Source organism: Lissotriton helveticus, chromosome 3_2 (assembly GCF_964261635.1).
Source record: "Lissotriton helveticus chromosome 3_2, aLisHel1.1, whole genome shotgun sequence".
Classification (NCBI taxonomy): domain Eukaryota; kingdom Metazoa; phylum Chordata; class Amphibia; order Caudata; family Salamandridae; genus Lissotriton; species Lissotriton helveticus.
In genome coordinates, this window is record NC_136062.1 from 474,354,516 (window position 1) to 474,382,340 (window position 27,825).

At 44.6% G+C, this 27,825-nt stretch overlaps 1 protein-coding gene across 1 annotated transcript in view; it reads left to right on the forward strand.

The window, feature by feature from the left end:
* The first annotated feature begins 648 nt into the window (after nt 1–648).
* The window catches only part of CRY2 (cryptochrome circadian regulator 2), a 305,570-nt gene continuing 278,393 nt past the window's right edge, over nt 649–27,825 (forward strand). The window contains exons 1-2 of the mRNA XM_078684383.1: nt 649–1,075; nt 20,342–20,450. Of these exons, the coding sequence (XP_078540509.1) occupies nt 900–1,075; nt 20,342–20,450 (285 nt within the window). The 5' untranslated portion in view covers nt 649–899. The remainder of the gene's footprint in view (nt 1,076–20,341; nt 20,451–27,825) is intronic.

Here is a 27,825-nt window from a genome sequence, read left to right on the forward strand (position 1 = left end):
ACTTAAGAATTACAAATGTGCTTCATCTGTGCATGTTTGTTTTTTAAATATGAGCATAGTTCATTTATAGTTCAGTTTAGTTTGTATTATTATGCACAGTTAATTAAAACCATTGCATGTACGTAATGTGACTGATTTTATTGTTAAAATGTATATATGCAATGGTTTTAATTAACTGTGCATAATAATAAAAACTAGTTAATTTATAGGTATTTCAATGTTGTGTGTAGGAAAAAAACAGATCGCCTAAAGCCAGCAGAATATGAAGCCTCCGCACACTTTCTCTTTTAGATCAAAACAACCCCTGAGTCCGCTGCTCCCTCGTCCTTCTTTTATTCTCATGATCATCTCTCCCTGGCAAGGAGCGTGCTCGTCACCATGGCGACCGAGCTGTCACGCTGACGTCTAAGCGTGGGCAGCCAGCTCCTCGCAGAGCATAACAACCAACACATGGAAGAAACGTGACCGTGGAGGCAGGACTCAGGGAGGCCAATCAACGTCCGCGGTTCTGACAGCCTATGGCTTTTCCTGAACGCTCACCTGGCGGTGGCAACTTTGGCCAATGAGAGTAGGGGTCGTTTGACAGCTGGGAGGGGCGCTGTGGTGGGGCGGAGTCAGAGTTTGACACCTGTGTGCGGAGATTCAGACGGGGAGTGTTGTGACTGCGCGAGGACAGTGACAGTTATCTGAACGGCGCGAGGACAGCCAGTAGAACGGCGCGAGGACAGCCAGTAGAACGGCGCGAGGACAGCCAGTAGGACGGCGCGAGGACAGCGTCCGTTGCCAGGGCGCGAGGGAGCCGCGGGCGCGAGGAGCGTGTGGCGCAGCCCGTTCTCCGTGAGGCGGCGGTGCGACCCCCCCTTCTTCCCGTTCCTCCACACCCCTCGCTCTCCGAGCCGATGCCCTCTCACGGTGCCCCCGCCGGCTCGGCGCTGCACTGGTTCCGGAAGGGGCTGCGGCTGCACGACAACCCGGCCCTGCAGGCTGCGCTCGGCGGGGCCGGCCCCGTCCGCTGCCTCTACATCCTGGACCCCTGGTTCGCAGCCTCCTCCGCCCTGGGCCTGAACCGCTGGAGGTGAGTGGGGCGGGGTCAGGTGGGAGGCCTGGGGGGAGGGTGGAGGAGTGGTGGGGGGTGTAGGGGAGGTGGGGTCCGAGGTTTACACCTGAGAAATGCACTGCTGGAGCTTCCAGTAGAAGCATGGCAGATACCCCCCACCCCCTCCGCCTCATCAGGATACCCCCCACCCCATCAGATACCCCCACTCTGTCATGACACCCCCCACTCTGTCATGATACCCCCCCTCCCGCCCCATCTGGATACCCCCCACCCCGTCAGATACCCCCACTCTGTCATGATACCCCCACTCTGTCATGATACCCCCCACTCTGTCATGATGCCCCTCCACTTCGTTAGGATACCCCCCACTCTGTCATGATGCCCCTCCACTTCGTTAGGATACCCCCCACTCTGTCATGATGCCCCTTCACTTCGTCAGGATACCCCCCCCCTGTCAGGATACCCCCTCCTTGTCAGAATACCCCCACTTTGTCAGGATACCCCCACTCGGTCAGGATACCCCCCCCCCCACCAACCCCTTCCCATCCTCATGATATGCGCTCCATACAAATAAGGTACACCAAATCTCACCTCTCCCCCCTCAAACCCGTCCACCATTCAGCAGCTCGCTTCATTTCAGGGTCCAAACGTAGTGACCACATCACTCCTATCCTGTCTTCTCTTCGATGGCTTCCCATCGAGGCAGGATCTGTTTATAAAACTGCGTGCATCACCCACAAAGCCGTGCACACTTCCTCCCCTCGTTACCAGGCAAATAAACTGAAAATGTCTGGAGGCTCGAGACCTTTTTCGGAATGCGGAAATGCTTCTGCTTGAGCCCCTCTCCCTCAAAAGGGAAATATTGATGGCGCAATCGTTCTCAGGTAATGCGGTGAGAATCAGGAACTCGCTTCCTCCATTGCTCCGTGCCACCACCTCTACCCAGATCTTCAAAGCCGACCTCAAATATCTTCACTTCCAAAGACACTTTCAGAACTAATACCTTCATTCTCAGACCCCTCTAGGAAGTTCGTTCATCATTGTAAATTTGTAATATTTTCTTGTACATTCCTCACCCTTGCTTGCTGTGTTTGATTTTGTGCTCTTGCCTTCTATGGTTTCACCCTACCTCTTCTAGTCTCCTGTTTATTTTTGTAACGTTCTATTTTGTAACATTTCTCTCATGTAATGTAACTGATTCTATTGTACAGCGCTCTGACACCTTCGGGTAAAGTCCGCGCTTTATAAACATGCATTAGATAAATAAATAAATAAACACCCGTCAGAACAGCCCCCGATCATGATTACCCTCCATCAGGATGCAGCCATCAGTAAAAATGTAAATTGATACTTGTATAGCGCACTACTCACCCGCAAGGGCCTCAAGGCGCTTGTACGAATACCGCTGTGGAACCCATCCTGGCTTTCCCTGTGAGGTGTCCATTCCTGGGCACCCCCAAGGTGGAGGCCAGGCATCCTTAGCATTGTGGGGGCCGTTGTTGAGATTAAGCAAGCTATTGCCCAGAGTTGCAGAGTGGGACTCATGATTAGAATAGGCACCGAGGCGAGAATTATCAGGTCAGTGGAATTTTTGAGCTCAAGACCCGCTGAGGCGGGGAATTGAACTCTGGTCCCGGGCTGGACCTCTTCATCAGGGTCTGCCGCTCTAACCATTGAGCCACACTTCTCCACCACCAAATCCAACCCATCACCATAGTTACTCCCTTCCTCTTGTTCGCATACCTCCCCACTTAAAAATACCCCCATCTAGACAGTTCCAACAATCTCACCCCCCCGCCCCCGAAAGGATACCTCCACCTCGCGTCTGGAAACCCTCCCCCCCTTGATGTCCATGCCTTACAAATAGCATAAAATGGCACATACTGCAGGGGCTGCACCGACCCAGGGTGGCACTCTGGAGGTGGGTGTAGGGGGCATCGAACTACAGGTGAGGTTAGCTCTTTGTGCCCAGGTGGAGAAACCTGTAGGTGGGTGGTAGGGAATATATCTGCAGTGGAATACTAGAGGTGGGGGAAGTGGGGGTGTCTGAGTAAAGTACCGGATGTGGATGGGAGTTGGGGTGTCTGAGTAAAGTACAGCAGGTGGGGGTGTCTGTGTAAAGTACAGGAGGTGGGGGTGTCTGAGTAAAGTACAGGAAGTGGGGAAAGGGGGGATGTCTGAGTAAAGAACTGGAGGTGGGGTAAGTGGGGGTGTCTGAGTAAAGTACAGGATATGGATGTGAGTTGGAGTGTCTGAGTAAAGTACAGGAGGTGGGGGTGTCTGAGTAAAGTACAGGAAGTGAAGAAAGTGGGGATGTCTGAGTAAAGTACAGGAGGTGGGCGAAGTGGGGGTGTCTGAGTAAAGTACATGAGGTGGAGGGAGTGGGAGTGGCTGAGTAAAGTACTGGATGTGGTGGGAGTGAGGGTACGTGAGAAAAGTACTAGAAGTGGGGGTCAGCAGGTGCACCCGTATGTGGAATCCTGCAGGTGGGGGCCTTGGGTTTACCTGCCATGACATACTGGAGGTAGGGAGTTAGGAAACATGCCCTGAGATTGAGAAAATAAGTACTTAACTTGAGCCGGTGGGGGCCACAGGCACTCTTTTTGGGGACCGGTACTTACTTTTCCTCATCGGTATTTAGACGGCGAAGGGGCGTAGGGGTTACTGCTATTTAGCAAAAAGAGAAAGGGTGGGTGCAAGGAATCCACTGGGTCTGCCTTCACTGCAGACTCCAGTTACCTCTTTTTAGGGGGCCCTATCACCCCATGATTCTAGGCCTCGGCTTTTGGTAGACAACGCCTTATACCTTGATGGTTCAATCGAGGTCAGCCAGTACTTACCTTCCTGGTGCTTATAGCCTTGCATCCAGGACGTTCCTCGATTTTCAATTCTGCGTGTCACACCCTGGATGAGTGTGGTGGTGAACGGGTCATTTAGGGCCACTGGCCATACGTTGGTTCCGTTCCTACATGTGTGGGATGACGGGCCGTGATCCAGGACAGAGTTCCTTTGAACAGAGCCAGTGCATACCCTGAGACTTTAGACCATGATGTGGTCACTCTGGGGGGCTTCACCTAGGATGCTTTACCCCCAGCCGCATCCCTGCAGACCGTCCCTGATGTGATGCGCTTAGCTTGCCAGGACTTTCTTGGGAAGGTGCCGCCGGGGCACCTCCACCCTTTGTGCCGCAGGAACACAATGTTCCCACCTGGAACAGGGCGTGCCCGGCCTGCTCTGACCCTAGTGGGATGAGAGGGTGCCAGGTACCCGTCTGTGAGTCAGTGAGTGCCAGGCGGGGCGAGCCGTGCCAGGCCTGAGGCAGGGAGAGAGCATCTGAGGTCTGCTCCAGGTCCATAGACACTTAACCTGCTTATCCAAGGAAACCTGTCACCTAAGAATACCTCTGAAGATCATAGGATGTGTTCCGGTGTAACTAACACCAGCGCGTCTCTGTTTGATGACTAACAGAAGTAGTGTCCCCAAAAAATTAAGGTGCAAGTCAAAGTGCTCTACAGATGCACCCAAAATAAAAGAACCTTTGTGTATTGTTTTTTCAAGGCAACGGAAAATGTACTTCGGTAATTAGTTAGGAAAGATCGGGGCTCTACCTAAACAAGTCACAGGAATGCAAGATCAAATGTTCTCAGAATTTCTCGCAGTTGCACATCCGAAGGTGTTTATCAAAGACTGTATTAATAAACGCTGCATTAGGACATGGGATACTTCTGCGTCTGCACCAACGCCAGTGGATCAGTAAGCCCTGGAGTGTTTGGAGCGTCTTTAAACCTACTGTGTTTATTTATTTTTGCAATTTTATATAGCGCGGACATGGCCCAAAGGCATCAGAGCGCTTCAGAACAGTTGCATGATGCAAGGGTACAGCAAGTTACAATTGCAATAATTGTGTTCAGACATTGTATCGGTAGCTGCGACCAGGATAAAAGCAGCCGTTGGATAGGGACGTACATGGTTCAAGCATTGATTAGGATGGTGGGGACACACCATGAAGGTAGTTTGCTTCCTGGATAGAGTACTTAGTTATAGCTCAGTGTGATTAACCCAGGTGTCTGTCACATAGGAGGAGCTTGAGGTCCTATTTTGAAAGTGGCTATGCAGATTGTTAGGCAAAGGAGGGGAGGTAAGGTTAGGAGTTCCAGATTCTTGTGGTATTACAAGAGAATGACTGGCTCGTGAACTGTTCTCAACTAAAGATTGGGGGGTTCCAGGAACAGGGACTGGACATTTCTGGGGGCCTCTATTTGCTCCAGAGATTTTGAGGTTATCACCTTACATAGGAGTGCGAAGAGGAGTGCAGCGCTCTGTGGTATTATGCAGGCGGTTTTGAATTAGGCCCAAACTTCGATGGGAAGCCATTGGAGGGTCAGCAAGGCCGGGAAATGTGGTCACATTTCTTGAGACCTAACACATAGCACACTGCTGTTTGTAGAGGTGCTCTCATTGGGCCTCCCTAGATGTAATTTGGGTATGCCTTAGAGAAGGGCAATTCCGTAATATAATCTGGATAGGAGGAGGGACTGCACCACTGTTTTGAGGTCTTGGTCCGGGATCAGTTGTCTGGCGCTCACATCTGCCTAAGTTGATTTGTACTTTTTTTTATATATAACTTTTTATTGATGACAGTGTAGTGATCTTACAAATATTACAGTACTTGAATAAAGAATATATAAAAACTATACTTTGGAAGGTGCATTTTTCCACCATTTGTTTAAACACATTAAGCAGTCAGTTTATCATTGTTTGATGTTGTGTGCTGCTGGCCATGGCTGTGATGTGGCTGCGGAGATTTAGATCATTGTCAAGGGTGATACCCAAGGATCTAGCACTCTGGACAATGGCAGGTTATCCATCCAGGATGGGAAGGTTGGCCATGCATTCCTGTAGTGGGTTTTTGCTTTAAGAGGTGAGAGCAAAATAATTTCTGTTTTAGTTGGGTTGAGTTTTAGATGATGGTTAGACATCTAGTTTTGAATCTTTAGGAGAGTGATTGAAAGGAGGGCAAAGTTTCCATAGGAAGAGATTTTCATGTATATTTGAGTGTCGTCAGCGTAGAGGTGGAAGAGAATCCCAGCGTTTTTGAGAATCACACATCATGGTTCTATGTACAGGTTAAAGAGGGTTGGGGAGAGGAATGAGCCTTGAGGGACCCCATGATGTACATTGACTGATCTCGAGAACGCATTGCCCATCTTTACAATTTGGTAGTGGTTGGTTATGTAAGAGCAGAACCAATTAAGGACTGTGCCTCCACAGCCCATGTGTTGCTCAAGAGTGCAAACGAGGTCCAGGTGTTTGGCAGTGTCGAATGCAGCGGACAAGTCCAGGAAGCAGCAGTTACACCAGTCGAGGATTCTAAGGAAGTTGTTAACTATTTGTAGAGTCACAGTTTCTGTGCTGTGGCCCTGGCAGCAACCTGGTTGAAGAGAGTCTAGGAGGTTGTTTTTTCAAATATGTGAAGTGAACTGGGAAGCAACACAACTTTCAAAGACTTTGCCTAAAAATGGAAGTGTGGGCGGTAGTTGTTCATGTTCTTTGGGTCGAGAGGTTGTTTTTTCAAGAGAGGAGAGACTTAACCCACTTAAAGTCGTTCTGGTAATAAGCCCTATTGAATGGAGAAGTTGACCATGTTGGTCCATAGGGGCAGTAGGTGTGTGGCAAGAGATTTTCTGATATACCCTGGAATGGCATCCTGAAGGTAGTTTAGAGGGTGTAACTTTGGAAATTGTTCACTGTAGGTCTCTTTCGGAAATTGGGAAGAAAGAAGAACAGGAATGAAGTGCCTGGTACAGTAGAATCTCAGTTTTTGGAGGTTCACTGGTGTGTAGAGAGATATGGATGTCTCTGACTTTTCTATCAAAGGAATCCACAAAGTTGTTGCAGCGGTCCGCTGTTGCCTCAAGAGCTGAAGTGGTGGAGGGTTTTGTAGTTTGTGCTGGAACCTTGAACAGGCACTTTGGTCTGTTCTTTGCAGAATTCACAAGTGCACTGAAGTGAGAGGATTTGTCTCTAATGATTCAGTCCTTGTACAGTTTTTGCACTACATGAAGCTTATTCATACTCCGGTGAGAGCCCTAAGCAAGAAGAGAGTCCCTACGCCTTGTCCGCCCAACTTCCAAGGTGCATAAAACTTCAAAGAAGTACCACCTCAGAAGAGTTTAGTAAAACGAATTAAACCCCTCAATAGAAATACCCATTTGTACATTGAATTTGCAGTATTTACATGGTCTGCAGTGTGGTTTCAAATCAGTGTAATTAACTTGTATAATACATAAGAATACACATGCCACTTTTTGGAGTTATTAGTAGCAGATGTAACCCTCTATATATGCACCTAATGTACACAGAAGTAATTTTGATTTGGTCTGATATACAAATGTATCTAGGGTTGCAATATATAGTTTTCCCCTTATCTAAATGTGTCTACTTATAATAGGAAGCCTAGTTTAAAGTACAATGAAATGTGCTTGCATAACGACAGCTCTTTTCCTTTACTGTGGGAAGTATAGTTTGTCAGGTCTGAGTATACTGTTCTGATATTATTTTGAAGTGTCAATTTAGTCATCATGTGGGGAAGAGCCATCTGTATTGGAGATGGTTGTCTGTGGATCTTGTGTATATGAGTAAGTAATTGCATAGTGTGGCTGCTTGAACAGAGAAAGATGTTCAACCCATGTTTTTTTGTATTAAGAAATTATGAGGTGCGGAGCAATTCTTGAGCACAGGTTCCATTGTTGTATGTGTTGATTTTTTTTTCCTGGTGAAGGGTGGTCTTTTGCCATATATATTTTTGTTTGTGATACAAACAGCTTGAAGGGGGGTCTTCTTACCACCGGTATCTAGTGCAGCACTCTCAAATCAGGGTAGATGTGGTCTTCTGGCTTTAAATGTCGAAGAAGTCTAGCTACAGCATTCTGAATTCTTAGTAGTCTTCTCATAGTTGACAAAGTTGACCATGATACAGACTATTAGTGTCAGTTTTAATGAGACAAGAGAGATGATAGCTTGAACTGTATTGGAATCCTAGGTGCAGGAAGATGCATTGCAATGTTTTTATTGCGAGAAAGTTTGATTTGGCTACCTTTTTAATTGTGGATTAATATACAGTTTAGAGTTCATGGTAGATTTTTTTGACCTCTTTAGGATATTTTAGGAGTTGGTCGAAGAGCATCAGGCCAGGTACAGACAGGATAATAGGTTTTCCAGTCGCCACAGGCCCGTAAACCAGTTTTGGAGGGATTCAAATTGAGGCTGGTCTACAGCCCGGTGGCAATCGAAAAGTTTTGATATGTCAATTTCTTTTGGGCTTTCCAATTTGAGGATTATTTTTATGTCATCTGTGTAGTTATAATAGGTCATGTCAAACCCCTCGATTAAACCTAATAAATATTTCATGTAGATAATGAAAAGCATGTGTGAGTTAATTGGACCCTGAGGCACATACTGAGATTGGGTATGTCGGCACATACCATCAGGCTAATCTAAGTTTAATAAAAAAACGTCATGTGAGATGCGTGTATGCTTTTGGTTGTGGTCTGAAGCTGCTTGTACTCCTATTAGAATCAATAGAGTTTTCAAACGTTGGCAATACATTATGTAAGTTTTAGAAACACCAGTGTGTATTTTATACTATGGTAGGTGAAAGATTTCATCTATCAGTCAGGAGCGTTTAATGTCTTATCCTATTCATGAACATATTTTAGAAAGAAGCATGTTTTTTGTGTTTTTCAGTTAATTTTACAAAGCATGAATGCCAATAATGATCAGAAGTAGAACAAACAATATTGTATGTCATTGGCATTTATATGTCACTAAAGTCCACCCTGAATATAGGTAGAAGAAATTAACCGGTGGCTGCAGATGGTATTAGACCTATGAGCCCTAGCGTGGCCTTCCCTCAACCTACTCTTGCCTTACGCCTACATTTTTTTGCTGATCACGTTTTTGTTGAAAGGAACAAGGGTCCCTGGATGCTAAATAGGGATAACGAATGCTCTGGGTGCAAAAATAGTGATACCCAGAAAATATCCAATCAATAAAAATATAGTTTATTATTGTATAAAAATGTAATTGAGTAATAGGGGTAGGGACCCCTACCCAGCACACATATACAGGTAATGCAAGAACACACAGGCAAAGACAGTTTTATGACAATAATAATTGAATATGATCAAAGTCACACTTTTGTCAAAAACAAGACTACTGCACCCAAGTCTCAATTTCGCATAAACATGTGGGTCAGCGGGATCAAGCCCACGACGTTTGGCTCCAATACATATGTGGGATCATCATCAGGACAATACAATCTGTGTCTGGTTTCATAAACCAATAAAGAAACGAGTACATTCAAAATAAGACCTTAATGGATAACTCATCATAATTGTCACTGCTTTTGTACCGCCCTAAGTGGCAAAGGCAAGGCTGATACCAATAGGAAACAAATAAAATGTAAGTTAAGACCTGATGTAGCAGACCTTGCATTATGGTGGTAAGATCAAGGGGAAAGAGTAGAGAGAAATGGAAGAAATGCCACAAAGTGCTTGACATAGAGGAGAAAGGCATGAACGTGCACAGTGGAATCCAGGATAAAGTGGGGAAAGAATGATAACAAAAGAAAACAGATTTGACAGGTTTAGTGGTGGAAACTGAGTTTATTAAACAATCAGTTAAAATTAAACGTGAAAGAACTACCAAAAATCACTCAATGTCATGATATAACTTTACAAATTTAAGGGCCTAAGTATATATTCTGGTGTTAAGATTGCAAGCCTTGAAATGAAATAGTTCAGATGCCTTGTCGGTCTGACTTTTGTCTTTTTTGGCTAATGTTTCTCAATTTGCATTCAGTACAGTCCCCATTTTCTTTTCTTCATTGTATCTATATGTTTTCTTTATGCCCAAGCGAACTTTTGAGAATGTAAAATCACATTGTGTACGAGTTAATTTTGTTGATATCGCACATCAAAAGAGGGTCACATAAAGTATAAGTGTCTTACTAAATACTGTAGAGAAAATCTTAGATTTGTTGCTGGCTCTCAGCCTCTAACAGTACCAAGTCAACAAGGACATAGACATGGAGCACCTCCCCTTGTACTCCATGTATGTGACATTTTCAGACACTAGGGATCGCATTACAGGTAGTGCCCACGGGGGCACAACAGTCTTGTGCACCTTTTTTCTGCACCATCGGGGCACTGATGTATTACCGAAACGGCCACAGGCTTTTGTGTGCCCCTCCTGTAATTCTAATCTTACGAGGGTGTCCACTCATTTGACAGGGGATTGCCCCCATATAAATGTGGGAAACAGTTTGACTCTGCACCTGTGTTAAATTATGGATGCGGGCAAAGAGCACAGAGTCTGTCTCGGGTGTACTTACTATGCGCCACAAATAGGTGGTGCACAGTCATTGCACCCCTAAGGGCAGCTCTATCCACTACTTGACCCAAGAACAGTAGAGGGACTGTCACCAGTTATTGGAACATTTTGCCTCTCTGTTTTCCCTCACTCCTGGGTTTACTCATCTGTGAACCCTCTGGTGGTGGTAAAGGGAGGTCCCATGGGCCCCTCAGACATTCACATGCTAGTGAGTGCAGTCACTCAATCACTCAATTTACCCACCTGCTGGGGGATCTCTGCCTCCCACCCCTTTAAGTGCAAGCAGGTCCTATCTGCAGAGTGAAAGATGGAGCAGGTAATTCAAGCAGCTGCTCTGTGTTTGAGTAACACTGCCCCCTGGGCAGGCACACGTTTGTGGCTACTCTGGTGGCAGCACATTGATGGTAATAGAGTGCACTTACCTTGTTCAAATTCAAATTTCAAAGATCTATTCGGTTTAAAAACAAAAACCATAAAAGCATACTAAGATCATAAGCACATCACAAATCCATAAAATTCATTTAAAAATGACAAATCTAATCAAGAAACCCACAAGTACCATCAACAGCCCATGCCCCTTACATATTATATACAGTTTTCTAATTTTAGTACAGGACTATAACAGAGGGGTTTCTTCTCTTTACAATATATACAGGAGACTATATTGAAGCTGACTAAACAATTATTAGCAATCCCAGGGATCAATAGGCACAAGAGATGTAAAGTGCTGTTGTGCAAAAACCACCATTCAGACAGGGATTTAACTCCATTCATGATTATATTATCTTAAAAAATACGATCCTAAATAAAATACACGGTTAAAATTTTCCATCAATATTTCTTATTTCTAAAAATACCGTACAGAAATAAAAAGTGTAGAGACAGAAACACAGAATATGTTCTTAGGACAACATCATTTTGTGGCCGGATTACTAATATTTTCTCACACAATGTCAGTCTAAAAACATTTGATCAAACTATCGGCAATATTTCCATAAGCCCTTATACATCATTTTGCGACCCAAATTCCTCATGTAAAAGGACCTCCAAATGGGAATTGCTATGTCTTATTTTAATTGCCTTCTGGATAAAAACCACCACTGCATTACAAAGTTTTAGATTTGCTAGGCCACATATATATTCGAATCAGGTTTATATAAAAATAGCCTCTCACTACGGAACAGTGGGCGTAAATATTCTTACCTTATTCTTCTATAAAAATCACAAAATATGTACCGTCACATGGAAACTTTGGCAAATTTCGATTCCTCTTACCCATTTTTTGAAAAGCTATTAAAAAATGGACCAATCCCATGCGTAATCCTGTAAGGTAGAATCTATTTGTTATGTTTGTGACCTGTAATAAATAATGTTATACCCCTGTCCCAAAGGTTCCATCATAATACTCCTTTGTCAGGGGTTTCATATTAGCATCAACTTCCCTCAACCATGTACGTGAGTCAATCAAATTAGTCTTCAGCTTTTTTTTTTAATCATATTCATGTATTTGGGAGGGGTTTTCCAGATCAATGTTTACCGTACATTCATTTAAAAGATTTTTAATATATACCAACCATGGTATTTTCTTCCTGTAGTCTAGTGCAAAGGAGTCTTTAATAACATCCTGTTTGAACTCTGTGCCCTCTTTACTCAATATCCTATACCAAGTGTTTAAGCTTATAGTACTCATAAAATCACAAATATATGGAGCCCCTAATTCTCTGTGGACGCTATAAGTAGGGGTTGAGTTAGGTACTGCTAAAAACCTTTGCAAAAAAGTGTTTTCTTGTGTTTGAAGGCTTGTGCAATTTGCCACCCCCATAATGCTGCACCCTAACGGGTACTACTAATACACTTACATTTGTATAGTGTCATAATTTCTCTGATTGGTTTATTGCCCATCTTTTTGGAAAATCTAAAAAATGCTTTGATCATCCTAACAAATTTCTGTTTACAATGTTTAATGTGGGCTCTCCAGCATCCACTTACTGTAAAAACTAGACCTAGGAATACAAATGAATGTGTTACTTCAATAGGGGCATTATTTACACGATGAACCTTTGTTTCTGCTCTTCCTTGCCCACACGCCATTGTGACTGTTTTTTTCAAATTTAGCACCAAATCTTTTTCAGACATAAAATCTGAACATTTTTCTATGAGGAGCTGCAGCCCAGTCGCAGTTCTTGATAAAAGAACTGCGTCATCTGCATAAAGTAGGATTGGAACAGAACGTTTACCAGCATTTGGTGTGTTGGCATTTAATTTGTGTAACTCCTCGTCAACCCAGTTTATATACAATAAAAAAAGAAGAGGGTCTAAAACCCTGTGTTACCCTAAAACTTGTTATACACTCTCCAACTAACCCATAGCGAACTCTGGTGCTCAAGCAACTATACATTTGTTAGCGATATACAACGTCATTTGGTGCGCCCGTATGAATCAATGTTTTCCACAGCTTGGAATGATTTACCAAATCAGAAGCACTGGTGAGGTCAAGAAAGCAAAGATGTAAGTGGCCCTTTTTTGCAATCGTGTATTTACCAATCAATACTTGCAAATTAATACATTGTTCTATTGTCCCTATTTCCCTACCAAAGCCATATTGTGTTTCAGTAAGAATATTTTGTTCCCCTACCCACAATTCCAGCCTTTATAACAATATCCTGCACATCAATTTGGAAGTTGTATCGAGGAGAGAGATCGGGCGATAACATTTAGCGTCACTTCTGTTACCCTTCTTAAATATCGGGACGATAATACTTTCAGTCCAAGTTCTCGGTATCAAGCCCTCAGCAATAGTATTAAATATTTTTTGTAGTGTAGGGGCTCAAAAACGTAATTTGGATTTGAAAATATGTATGGGGTCCCCATCGACACCGTGTGCTTTTCTGTTTGTAATTTTTTCCAGGTCCAAGGTAACTTCCTCAAGAGTAATAGGATCCATATTTGGGGTGTCAAATCAATACTTATAAATTTCTCATTTTTATCTGTTAATTCGGAAGTACCATTGGGATCACTATTTATTGTCTGAATTAAAAACCTTTGTAAAGTGACTTATCCAATCTTGAGGCTGTACCAAACTTTCAATTTTTACAGCACCACTATCTTTAAAGTATGGGTGATTTATCGTTTTCCAAAAAAGAGATGAGTCCCTTGTATCTGCGGCCTGTGTACGTTTTTCGCATGCCTCATTTTGGATCTCCCTCTTTATATTAACTGTGGTCTGTTTATATACCATCCTACGGTTTTTGACCTGTTCTCTATCTGTAGGTTTGATTTTCAGAGCATTTCTTAATTGCTGGTTGGCTTCCGTACATTCCGAGTCAAACCAGCCAACTATATTCTTCCTTTTCTTATTGTTCTTTTTTTTATCCCTGGGAAATTACAAAAGTAATGTTACAGAAAGCCCTAATGATCTGTTTATTGGTTGAATCCCCCTTATTACATATTTCTATATCATTATTTCAATCAATCAGCAAGCTCTCCACGAATACATTTAGATTTATACCAGATCATTTTATCGAAATGCTGTTTTCTCCCTGTGTTAATATGGTCAGTGCTAGGCGTGGTCATGCCTGGGGTATTTCATGTAATCTAACAGTTAAAAATAATGGATGGTGGTCACTTAAACAGCTCTTTTTAACCTCCATTTTCTCTTATTTTAATTATTATTTATATTAAAGAAAACATCAGCAAAAAAAACACATTACAGACGTTCCTTCAGAGCTGCAGGTTATACATTAGGGAGTCACAGGATAACCAATACCTACAAATGAAAGGGAACTTCACTGGAAGGGGGGGTCATCAAGAACAGCATTTCTTGGTGGTGTACAAATTTCTCCTTTGTAACGATTCCAGGGCCCCCAGACCAGTGACCATTTTCGAGGGCATCCCCTCGCAAGATACCTAGTTTTCTCCATAAACATACACCAATCTAATTTGTTTCCCCACACTTCCAGGGTGGGAGGTTGCTTCGCTCCCTATAACTGGGCTATATTTGTTTTAGCTAGCATGAAGCCCAGAGTGGCCCATTGCGTCTGTGAGGTATTTAAGTCGGTAGGCTCCCATATGTTCAGGAGGCACCTCCTCGCCTCCGGTGTCAGGGAGACCCCCAGTACCTTATGTAGAATGTTGTGTATCTTGCAATGTGTGCACACTCCCAGATGATATGCATAAAGGTACCTGTGAGACCACATTGTCGTTTGCATAGCCCCATATCTGACAATCCCATACGTACCAGTCGGGGTCCCGTGATGTAGACCCTATGTAGAATCTTAAGCTGAACCAATCTCAGGTGAGCTGGGATGGTGACCTCCCTTGGGGATGACACTGCTGTCTGCCAATCTTCGTCGTCTAGCTCTACCCCATCATGCACCCACTTGTCCCTTAACGCCTCAAGGGGATCAGCTTTGTGGTTGATTAGTTTTTTATATATCAAGGAGATCGTTCTTTCAGGAAGGTGGCCATCCAGTATCCTATCCTCCAGAGGCAAAGCCTCTGGGGGTTCCAAATACCCGGGCAGTGCTAAGAGAAGTGAGTGTCGGACCTGTACATAGCGGAAGTATTCGGCATTTGTTAGTTCATATTCCACCTGCATTTCCTCGAACGATTTAATCCTCCCCTTCCCCCATATATCCTTGACCATGGATATTCCTATAAGGTCCCACTTATCGAAACCTTTTGTTCTCCAGAGCTTACCTAGTCTCTCGGAGTCCCGCAGCGGAGTGGCCATGGTCAGTTTGTCTCTCCAACCCAGGGAACCCATGGCGTCATGCCAGATCTGAACTGTATGTTTCGTTGGCCCCGTTAATGCCAGTTTCTTCGGACGGGAATACAAGGCCCTGCTATACCTACCCCCGGGAAGAAGCCATTTATCCATGGCATATCCAGGATCATCAACTCGACCATAAGTGCCGTGGTTAATCGTAGCCAGCTGGGAAGCCCAATAGTATCCTTTGATATCCGGGAGGGCGATGCCATCATCATACCAAGTAAGTGTTAGTTTATTCAGAGCGATGCGGGCCTGCCATCCCATAGAAGACTCCGCTGCAGGCTCTCAATCTCACGGAAATAACCAGGTGGCACAACATCCAAGGTATTCTGTAAGGCGTAGAGAAAACGAGGCAGAGCCATCATTTTAAAGAAGGCTGCCCAACCCAACAATGAAAGAGGAAGCTTCCTCTAGTTGGCAATATCACTCTTAAGCCTCTGCAGGGGGGGGAAGGAGATTTCTGGCATATCTAACCGAGGGATCCAGAGAGACAAAGACTCCCAAATACTTGAACCCTTCTGTGTTGACCTGTATAGGGCAGTTTCGCGGAGGGACAGGGGAATCTCCCCTCAATACAAACAACAAGGATTTCTCCCAGTTGATTGAGATTCCAGATTTTTTCCCAAAGGAGGCCAGGACATCGAAGATCACAATAAGGGACTTACGGGGAGAGGTCAGGTAAAGCAGAATATCATCTGCATATAACGATATACGATCCTCCCATCCGGGGGACCACGCATGCCCCTGATAGATGATTCCCAACGTATCCAGGCGGCAAGAGGCTCCAAGGTCAGTGAGAAAAGAAGGGGGGACAGCGGGCAGCCCTGACGGGTGCCCTGACCAAGCAAGAACGGTGCTGAAACTCTGTTGTTTACCACTATTTGGGCGAGCGGTTCCATGTATAACAGACATACCCATCTGATGAATTCGGGACCAAACCCAAATTTGGCCCAGACCGCCCACAGATAGGACCATTAACCTCCATTTTCACTATTTGATTTTGATCATGTGCCGAGATTAATATGTGATCAATATTTGAGCATTAACCATGCCCTACGAAGGTTGGTAGCTCTAAAATGCCCTCCGATAGCGACTGGTCCACCACCAATTCTAGGTTGTATTTTACATTGCCCTATTAATTGTTTCACCATAAGCATTATGTGAAAAAAGTGTATCTCTATTCCTGTATCCACATAATTTCCCATCTACGACACCACATCTCCTGATGTTAAAATCTCCAACCCAAATCAAACAATAATCGCTCTCAACTTGGTTCAAGAAAATATCGAGCTCCTTCTCTAATGATATGATTACTTGGTCTCTTGTGTTGTCGAAAACATTGTTATAAAAATTAATTACCACAAAACACTGGGAATCATTAGATTGTAACAACAACATTTGGAAATAGGGTGAGTTGATATAAACTTTCTTTAAGGTTAACGGGCATGTAACAGAAAGTAAACTGCTAAGCCAACCTTTGCCCTTCCTTTTCGTGAGGAGGTTGCTTGTGTATCAATTATTGGGAAACCATCAATATGGAAGGGTTCAGTGTGCCAGGTTTCCTGTAAACAGATAATTTGTGAGTTTTTAAAAAATTCCGGCCATACATTAATATTTAATTTCAAATTTACGCCCGCAATGTTCCAAGATACTAAGGTCAGGCCTAGGGCTAAGTCAGTCACAAGCATCTAAAGTTAGCTAGCTCAAGAGTAGGAGGAAGGGATATGAGTGGGTCCCGCGAGCCATATTCAGAATTATTCCAATGCTTTATGTCTGGAGCCTGGGTTATTACAAGGTTCCTTGAAGACTGGTCTAATGGCATAGTGATGTTATTTGGGCCATTGCGATCGTTTGCCAGAATGTTACGCCCCATAGGATAGGGTTTGTAAAAGAAGCCTAGGGATAGAGCCATCATTGACGACTTTTGGCAATTATTAGTAGTGGAAAACAAAATCCTTTCTGCAAGGTGGGGTTGATTAAAATTAAGGATTACACAGTCACCATAGAAAAGCTTGCAAGAGCTACCCACCCAGTTAACCCTACGCACCATATTTATGTATCTCTCTGCCCTTGTTCCCAGTGCCTTATTACATGTTAACCAATGTAGTACCTTAGTTTTCAATTGGGTAAAATCCTCCCTCATACCGTAAGGGAGAGTCGGCACATTCCCCAATACCACCAAGTATGGAGTTGACTCTGTACATAAAATTCTTCAAGGCATCCTTTAGTACGTTTTAACTATGCTTCTCATGTATATTGCTCTCTTGCTGAGTTCGCGCACCCGAACTTTCTTCTAAACCTAAAGTTGTACCTGGGCCAATAGCAGTATGCAATGTAGATGGGGCGAGGCCGGTCAGGAGTGTACTTTATTACTCGGCGGACTGGATGTGGGGTGTGGATTATCCTTAAAGATTGTATGTAAGGCTCCTGGGTTTGAACCATCCGGAAGTAAAGGAGCCGTCAAAGGATTTTTCTCCCCCCTCCTTAGGGTGCTATTAGTAAATTTAAAAATACTTCTTTCGATCGAGGTCAACAGCTGAATAATTGGGCCTAACTTCGTGTCCATGATGTCTTTAATCATGTTCTGCATGGATTCAAGAAATAACTTCATATCTTCATTTGTCAGTCCCTGGGTTACCGATGTATTCTTAGGAAGTTAATCCGCCCTTGGACTTTTTGCCTTCCCTCCAGGTTGCTGACCTTTTCTTTTAACACCCGGCCCTTGGTTAACACACTCCACCCCTCCTGGCCTCCCACGAGTAACTGGTCGATTAATAGGTGAATTTGAAAGGAGACCAGTATTTTCAGCCCCCACAGAACTATTAGATAAAAATGCATTCCCCCCCCCCCCCCCCCGGCAATAGTTATGATGGTGGGACTAAGGGGTATCTGTTAATGACTGGGCGCACTGTCTGGTGTTTCTAGGTAAGTCAACGCTATTATCCACAGGAGGAATTGTGCCTGAAGGTTGTGAAAGATGGGAGGTTACAGGAGATCTCGATAAGCGCCTATTCACCAGTTCTATCTCTTTATCCAGTACCGATGCACCAACAGGGCCAACTGTCCTACGCTTCCCATAGTTACCGTAACTCTCTACTCTGACACACTCTAACCCACAGACACAACCAATAAATTAGTCCCAGACTCCAATTACACCCACTAATACAAAGTACTTAGTGCACTGCGAGCGTCCCTGGACAATTTCTTAACCCCCAACAGGAGTGTAGTGTCCTGCAAAGACACAGTCTAGTTGTTCTCCAGTGTAACCATACACTGTGCACCCACCCACCACAGACGTCACTGGGTCAGGTGACGCTGCTAATAAAAGAACCCGAGCGCACGTGCTCGTGGCCAGAGTTCCACTCCCCAACTGGTGTCCTGTGTCGTCCTTTACTTAACCATGTGGGCCTAGGGCCCCATCACCACAAGGAGGAAAAGGTGCTGCGTGCAACGTTTCTCAGCAGAGAGGAGAATGATTCGTGCAACTGCTCTTTTGCATACATGTAAACATAAATGTAAACAGAAGCTAGCGGCTTGACTGATTGTTGTCAGATAGAATGTTATGGCAATTCGTTGGATTCTCCACACTTCTGTATAGGTGTATAGTACAGTGCTTATAAACTGTGGATTATGTGTCACAATTAAGTCAATCAATCAACCCTTACCTTATGGTCACAAAAGGGGAATTTCCCCAACACAAAATATCCGCAGTCCAAGAAAGTAAGTCCATTCTGGCCTCCTTCGGGCTCCGCGGAGGTAGAGGCAGTGCTTTCTGTGCGATGTTGATTCAAGCGACTCGGTACCTGAGTAGGAAGCGTTGCACCCTGGGGCTAGTAGTCCCCTACCAGGGTGTTGAAGGCAGGACAAGTGCAGACGCGTGGTTCCCTGGGACTCCTGTCCCACCAGGGATTACGACAAGGTAGCAATTACACCAGGCACAGGGTAACTAGAATAGCAGCAATACTGACAGAGCAGGATCCTTACCTTGTTCAAGGTGCGCTGCAGTGCAGATTGGGAAAGTTAGCCCCTACTATAATACGGCTGCAGGGGCCATCCTAGGTACAGTGCCCGGGAGGAGCAAAGGGCATGTGTGCCCATATGGTTCAACACCCTCCCATGCACTTTAGTATTACAGAAGGAGACTCAGACACTTGTGTGGCTCTTTCTAGAATACATGGGCATTATCTGAAGGGGAAATTCCCTCTTTAGCATGGGCGCGTGGCCCCATGCTAATTAGGTAAACACTTTTCTCTCTGGTTGTGTCATAATATAGATGTGGGAGCAGAGGCAAAGAAATCGTCAAGTGGCGCACTCACTGTGTTCCAGAAAGAGGAGGTGCACCATCAGCGCAGCCCTGAGGAGGCCCTCTGACAGGGCGGCCTTAGGCATGTGCAAACTGTGCACCTGCACAGGGCCACCAATCCCGAGGGGCCACCACGCCAATATATATCCTTAATATAATAATCCTCTGAGGATGGATACATATTTGCGTGGCCGCCCCTGGCAGGGATTTGGGCGCCTCCGGCTCTGTTCTACTTCTAAACACCCTGACCCCCCCCCTCTTCACTGGCCTCCATACTCCGCCCCGCCCGGACCCCCTCTTCCGGGGCCCCCTACCTACGCTCACTGCCCAGGGCCACCATGAGCCTAGAGCCGCCCCTGCCTCTGAAAGGGGATGTACCCTGAGTGCATGTTCACTAACGCACCGCACCCACCTTTAGGAGTTTCTCTGTCCCACTTGAAAGTGCAGGCTGGTTGTCTCCAGCTCTGTGAAAGGTGGACTGGCTTCTTCAATCTGCTCTAGTGAGCTGGCCCGGACAATGCGAGTTCAGTGAATCATTCACAATTGGGCTGGACTTGGCAGATGATTATTGACGCTGTCTTCTGCTGTTCCTGTGCACCATTCAGGCCTCTTTAATGCTGAGCCTAAAACTGCCTTATGATTTACTGTGTTCAAATTGCAATGTATGTGTAAAAGATTCATTGTATTATACCTCCATGCGGGTCGGTCATCTTTTCTCTATTCAGTCTTTAATCTTTATTTGGTAATTAAGCTTCTGTTCCTGTGTCGAATGAGCTATTTCTTTCTTTGCTGATAGCTTTTGTTTTCTGCTTGACAGGTTTCTTCTCCAGTCCCTGGAAGACTTGGACAACAGCTTAAGAAAGGTGGATTCCCGCCTATTTGTTGTGCGGGGTCAGCCAGCAGATGTCTTTCCCCGACTTTTTAAGGTAAGAACAATTCTCCTCCTGCTTCTTCTCGTTTTTAGTCGGCATCCCTTGCTTTCACTGGTGAGTGACTGGCTCGGTTTAGATTTTGGTATTGCAGAGTAAACTTCTGGGGTGATGTGACCTTGCTTACCTGATGTCGACAGTCAATCCATATTTATTGCATGGCTCAGCCGTTTGATTAGTTGGTCACCAGACGTCAGGCAGTTAGTTGTTTGTGACAGTTGAGGGCCTAATTTCTGAATCTCTGTTAATCCTTTAAAAAGATACCTGTTCATAAACCTAAACTCAGGGGATCCAAGTGGAGGCAGAGGGCCTAGCTTAACATACTGCTGCTGGAAACATCACAATGTACATAAGTCCTGTGCTGACAGAGGTAATGCGCAGCCGCGGCCGGTGGTGGGAGTACCTGCCGGGCGGTGACGTGGGGAGGGGGAGGGAGAGGGGCAGGGGGGGGGGGGGTAGTAATGTATGGATTACGGAGTTTAACAGATAAGTAAACATATAGATAAATAAAACGAATTTCGTTGCATGCACTGCATCACCAAATGCGCTGCAATGCGCGTAACGAAATTCGTTTTATTTATTTATATGTGTACTTACCTGTTAAACTCTGTAATCAGTACATTACTACCCCCCACCCTGCCACCTCCCCCTCCCCACGTCACCGGCCGGCAGGTACTCCCACCACCGGCCACGGCTGGTAATGCGCTGTCAGGGCCGGCTCTAGGCTCACGGAGGCCCTGAGCAGGGAGTGTAGGTAGGGGGCCCGAGGCCGCCAAATCCCTGCCAGGGACCGCCACGCAAATATGTATCTAAGGATATATATTGGCGTGGCGGCCCCTGGGGTTTGGCTACCCTGTGCAGGTGCACAGCTTGCACATGCCTTAGGCCGGCCCTGACGCTGTCCCAACTGACAGCTTGCATAAAACTTTGCAAACCTTGCATAACTAGGGACTATGGAGTCACTCATCACACCCGGTATATTTCTTTTGGTCCGCAGCTAGTGAAGGAATACCTACCTGTCATGCAGAGGAGGGAAACCTGCTTGATATCTTACCTGAAAAGGGGTATGCTGACAGGCAGTCAGAGGACCCAATCAATGGAGGCAGGGTCGCCCACTGCCTGGCATACCACCACAGATTTTTCTGAGGTGCATTCTGAGAAATGCAGTGCAAAATAGAAGTCAATATAAAGTACTTGAAAGTATAGCAGTGAATCCTCATGAGAGCTTTCGGCCTGACAGGCTCCTGTGGTTGCCTTTGCGCTCTGGCGTGGTACCTACCTTTACAGATTGTGAGCAGCATTTCCAAACACCACCACACCGCTGTGTTACTTTCTGTTGGTGATGGACAGCAATCTAGAGACACTTGCCCAGAGATGCACAGGCACCGCCAACAGTGGCAAACGCTGCAGGACTGGTTAGTAAAGCTTATGTGGTTTCTATGTCGAAATAATGGCAAATGTGTTCCGTGGCTTCAGTTTTCTTTTTTTAAATACGATGCTCCACATCAAACCACAGGAAAGATTGGTTGCAAACCTGTCTTACTGTGATGGGAGCTACTGTGCGTGGGATGGCAGAGATTCTCGGGTGAAAGAAGAGCCATTTTGCGGAAGGTTCCCAGTCTCTCAGTAGGTTACCGTAGGCAGCTTGCAGGATCGGTGCTGAACCTTCAGGTGGGACTTTTTCCAGCATTCCATCTTAACTGAATGTTCTGCTGCCACCTTCGCTGGAAAGGTTGAATTCGAGCAGAAGGATGTCTGGCGAAAGCACCGAGTACTTGACGCTAATGAGGTTATTTCCTCTAATATAATAATGAGACGCAGTGTGCCCAGCTCTGATAATTGCGGAATGTACTATTTGGATTGGACAATATCTTTATACTCCGCACTGAATGAATTAGAGGGGTCTCGGGTCTGAATGAGCTGAAATCTGTCACCATAGAGTTCAAATCATTAGTCTCTTTGAAGGTCCCTTCACATAGTTCTCCGTTCTCCTGGAGAATTAGAAGTGGATCCGTGTCTTGCATGTTTGAGTTTAACGTCAGAGGCATATATAGATATATTCATGTATTCTTTCAAAAATAATTCTAATAGACTATCATATTTAATAAGTCATCGCAGTACTTTTCCTGTCTTTGTTTCCTGCCTGATGCTTTCTACAAAACACTTTCATATTTTCTTCTTTTTAGCTCCATTGATTTTCAGGAAAATATTTATTTCTATTTTAGGTGGAACTCGATGATTTTATGACATTCTGATTTTTGTTGAATATTGCTCTTTTGGGAAGCAGACCAAGGGGCAGAAGTACAAACTTTTGGAATTGTGACTTTCTAATTGAAATTCTTACCGAATTGCAATTCTTAATGTACAGAATAAGGGACATATGTATCAAGATACCCATTTGCAATTCCCAAATAGCGATTTTTAAGAAATTGCTATTTGAGAATCGCAAATGGGTATGAATGTACAAAATCACATTTTTTTTGCGATTTCTTAGAATTCCTTAATTGCGATTAGCAAATTGCGAATCGCAATTAAGGAATACTTTCCCATTCATTTCTATGGGCCAGGAGGCCCATAGGAATGAATGGGAAGTTATTCTCAATTTGTGATTCACAATTTGCTAATCGCAAATTGAGAATACTTTCAAGGGTGCAGGGGTGTCCAAAGGACACCCTGTTGCACCCCTGAAATATGCATGGGTGCACATGTGGCGCACATACATGCCCTAAGGGAATGTATGTGCGTCACATGGCACTTTGAAAAATGCAAAAATTTGCATTTTTCAAGGAATTCACAATTTACCACCAACTAGAAGTTGGTGGTAATTTGCAATTCCTTAGGGGCATTTTGCAAATTTTTTTTGCTACATACATTGCATTTAAGGAATCGCAAAATTTGCGATTCCTTAAATGCAATTGCAAAATAAGGAAACACATATTCCTTATTTTGCACCAGTTTTGCTTAATACATTCCATTTAGCAAATTCGCATGCGCAAATTCTGCGAATTTCGGCCTTTGCGAATGCGAATTTGCATGATACATATGGCCCTAAGGGGCACATGCATCAATATTGCTTTTTGCGATTCCTTAATTGCGAAAAATAAGGAATCGCTATTAAGGAATTGCAAACTGCAATACATCAAGAAATCGCAAAAAAAATAGTGATTTCTTAAAATTCCTTAATTGCGATTCTCTAATTGAGAATCGCAATTAAGGAATACTTTCCCATTCATTTCTATGGGCCAGGAGTCCCATAGGAATGAATGGGAAGTTATTCTCAATTTGTGATTCGCAATTTGCTAATCGCAAATTGGGAATACCTTCAAGGGTGCAGGGGTGTACAAAGGACACCCTGTTGCACCCCTGAAATATGCATGGGTGCACATGTGGCGCACATACATGCCCTAAGGGAATGTATGTGCGTCACATGGCACTTTGAAAAATGCAAAAATGTGCATTTTTCAAGGAATTCGCAATTTACCACCAACTAGAAGTTGGTGGTAATTTGCAATTCCTTAGGGGCATTTTGCTAATTTTTTTTGCTACATACATTGCATTTAAGGAATCGCAAAATTTGCGATTCCTTAAATGCAATTGCAAAATAAGGAATCACATATTCCTTATTTTGCACCAGTTTTGCTTAATACATTCCATTTAGCAAATTCGCATTTGCAAATTCTGCGAATTTCGGCCTTTGCGAATGCGAATTTGCATGATACATATGGCCCTAAGGGGCACATGCATCAATATTGCTTTTTGCGATTCCTTAATTGCGAAAAATAAGGAATCGCTATTAAGGAATTGCAAACTGCAATACATCAAGAAATCGCAAAAAAAATAGCGATTTCTTAAAATTCCTTAATTGCGATTCTCTAATTGAGAATCGCAATTAAGGAATACATCCCCATTCATTCCTATGGGCCTAGAGAAAATCTCACATTGAGCTCAAAGCCCACAAATTCCTTACTGTTGGTTGGCTTAATTGTCGCTCTAATTTTGTTACATTTGATGGCTTGCCCTGTCCAACTTGTGTTTATCCTTACCCGCAGCATATCCTGTTTACTTGTGTGCTTCACTGCGCACTTTTAAGAAACTACTTTTTTCTTTTAGCATAGGGACTCCATGTGAGTGCATTTTTTAAAGATGTTTCTCCATAGTGCGCTTCTCTCCCTCCGTTCATGTTGCTTTCTCACCTGTGTTGTTTTCTCGCCCTGCGCTCCATGTTGCTCTCACACGTGTGTGCCTCCCTTTGCCCTGGTGTTGCTCTCTCCCCGTGCGCATCTCCTCCACCCTCCCGATTGATCCTTCCCTCATGCTCTTCTTTGCCCTTACTTACCCCCTCAAGTGCTATCCCAGCCCGCTCCTCCGTTGCCTCCCTCCACTTCCCCTGGGTCCTATTTTTTTTCCTTCATTTATTTTTTTCTATCGCAGTTTTTCATTTTCATGTTTTTTTATTTACTGATCCATTGAGATTAGTGAATAAAATAATGGTGCTCCCATCAGCTGCATGTGTTAGGACAGGTGTGTGCTGGGAAAGGAAACAAGGGACCCCTACTCACTTGGAGCCTGGGTGTAGTTTATTAAAGGAAACAATGGCTCCTGTGGATAAATACACACTTATTGTAATATATATCCTGCACAATGGCAATGTGGGTGATTTACAAGGGATGTCAAACAAGGAAGCTACGCATACACAGTTAGAATTCATAGAGTTTATATAAGTATGAATCAACAATTTACACAGATAATCAGTCATATTATGTTTATGTACAAACATATAATCACAAAGGTGATAGTGTGTCCCAAGTGAATGTTATAAAAAAAAGGGAGAACCTAAACTACTAAAGTGTTACATAATATTGTATAGAAAACAAGGTTTCAGATTTGTATTCAATTCGTAAGAGACGACCCAGTAAAGTATAGGCAATCAAGGCTACAACAGTTGCAAAGTATAAACCACTGCTGTACAAAGTCTGTCTCTTTTAGTGTCGATGACGTTTCGACCTGAATAGGGTATCAGGTCTCTTCAGGACTTGTCAGTGAGGGGCACCTAAAAAGTATAATGGGTATACGTTAGCTAGTGCGTGCAGCATACCTCCTGATGCGTCTGTGTGCATACAAAATGTATATACAATTGTAATGGTGGGATGCACAACTTTGTTTTAACGTGTAATCCATGTTTCTCCAATGATTGTCCTAGAATGCGTGCGCATCGGTTGGGTGCCATGCCCAAACAGCACCTCGGTTTAACGCAACACTGAGTGAGGCAACATTTTGCCCCAAACCGATCGCACAGCGAAGTTGTGCCTCAATGGCAAACAAGCATTTACAATGCAATGGCCTCGGCTTTGTTAAAGTTAGAGCTATTGGCATTGCAAATGGCATTTTTTTCATTTTTTTAAAAAAAACATAAATAAATGGTATTGTCATTTACAATGGCAATAGGTGAGCATTAGAGAGTAGTAGAGTGTATTAGCAGGCACAGAGTCCCCCCCACACACACAGAGCCCAACACGCACACACACACAGAGCCCCCCACACACAGAGCAACACAAACACACAAAGAGCCACACACACAGAGCTCCCCCACACACAGAGCCCCACACACACACAGAGCCCCCCACATACACACACAGCCCCACACACACAGAGCCCCCCACACACACACAGAGACCCCCCACACACACAGAGCTCCCCACACACACAGAGCCCCCCACACACACACAGAGCCACACACACACACAGAGCCACACACACATAGACAGAGCCACACACACACACAGAGAGCCACACACACACAGAGCCACACAAACACACAGCCACACCTGGAGAGGTGCACCAACCATACCCTCATTTACCACAGAGGACTAATGCCCCTGTCAGTGGACAGTGGTCCACATATAGCATTGGTGGAAACATATTGTGGAGTGGGACCAGACCTTTGTATCTGATCACTAGATTGGCACACATGTGTAAAGTTTCACCTCTATGCACCTGTCTAGTACTTTGCCCTAACATCCTGCGTGCATGTTAAGCATGTTAAGTGTATGGTGTGTATAGACCTTGTGGTACATGCATGGTGTGTGACTGACCCAGAGTAATAGAAGCCAGTCAGATCCATTTTGAATTCCCCTGGCCTGGCCTTGCACAAGGTGAAAGGTGCAGACAGTGCTCCTAGATAGTAGAAGTGCATTACCCACATTCCTGGAGCTGGCAGCCAATTAAGCCAATGGATGTTATATGAATTCAGATATGACTCCCTGAGGCACGAAAACAAAGCATAAAAATGGTACGACTAATTTGATAGTTTCTGAGCCCAGCCATAAAATATTGCCCTGCACGCTCGCTAGCTGGGGCGCTGCTGCTTTTCTGGGACAAGAACCAGCACCAGGAAACATCTTAGGGTTTCAGCACTTCAATGAATGATAAGCATTTTTCAAATGTTACCATACTGCCAGCTAACACATGCAATCGTCACTAGCCTGTATTTCATTTCAAATGCAAAAGATATGTGCAGCAAAGTCTTAGGACTCAATCAGGTTGGGTCACCTCAGGACCTGAAAAAGACCTAAGGACTGGAATCGGATCGGCAACAGAACTAGAATTCGGACCCCATTAGGTACTGTATTCTAGTGTGACATCTACATAGTGCTTTATATTCCTAAGAGGTACGCCAAAGCACATTTTCGGGTAGGTAGAACGCTACATGGCTGAGGAGTGTGTGGTGGTGGGCAGTGCTGTATTTGTTGTCCTGCCTTTGTGGGAAGCGTTTTGGTGTCACATACGTCACCCTCTTCTCTAATGAAGATCTATGCGCCTGGCGTGTTGTGACACACTGGAATCGACTGAAAGGAGACAGAGACATTCTTCGGAGATGCTTCTTTTCGACCGCAATATTTTCCATATGTCAGGGAACTTGTAAGAGAGGGGAGAGTAGTGTGCAGGCTCACTCTGGCAAAGCCTTTGTTCCCACACTGGGGAAAGTTTTATCTGAGCGCCCTCTGTTTCCCAGCTGCAAGGAATTAGAGGAGAATGCACGAGACCCGCGCTCTCCTGCGAGGAGATTAGTGCAAAGAAGTTCCTACCAGGCCCGGCTGTGTTGGAGGCTTCTGCCGCTCTCTAACACAGCGTCCCGTGGAAGACTGCTTTTAGTTCTGTGGGGGGAGTGACTGGGACCCGGGGAAAGCTGCGTGCTGTGCCCTACGCCCTGCCTGCCTGTGGTTCAGGATTCCCCGGCTATTCCATTCACCGAGGCTTACTCTGCTTCACAATGGCCGGTTCTAATGAAGTCAAATCCAAGCAGCCTGCAAGTGTGACATCAGCCAAGGGGGGTGCCCTGTTGCTACTAAAAAATCTCCAGATGGTGTCACTG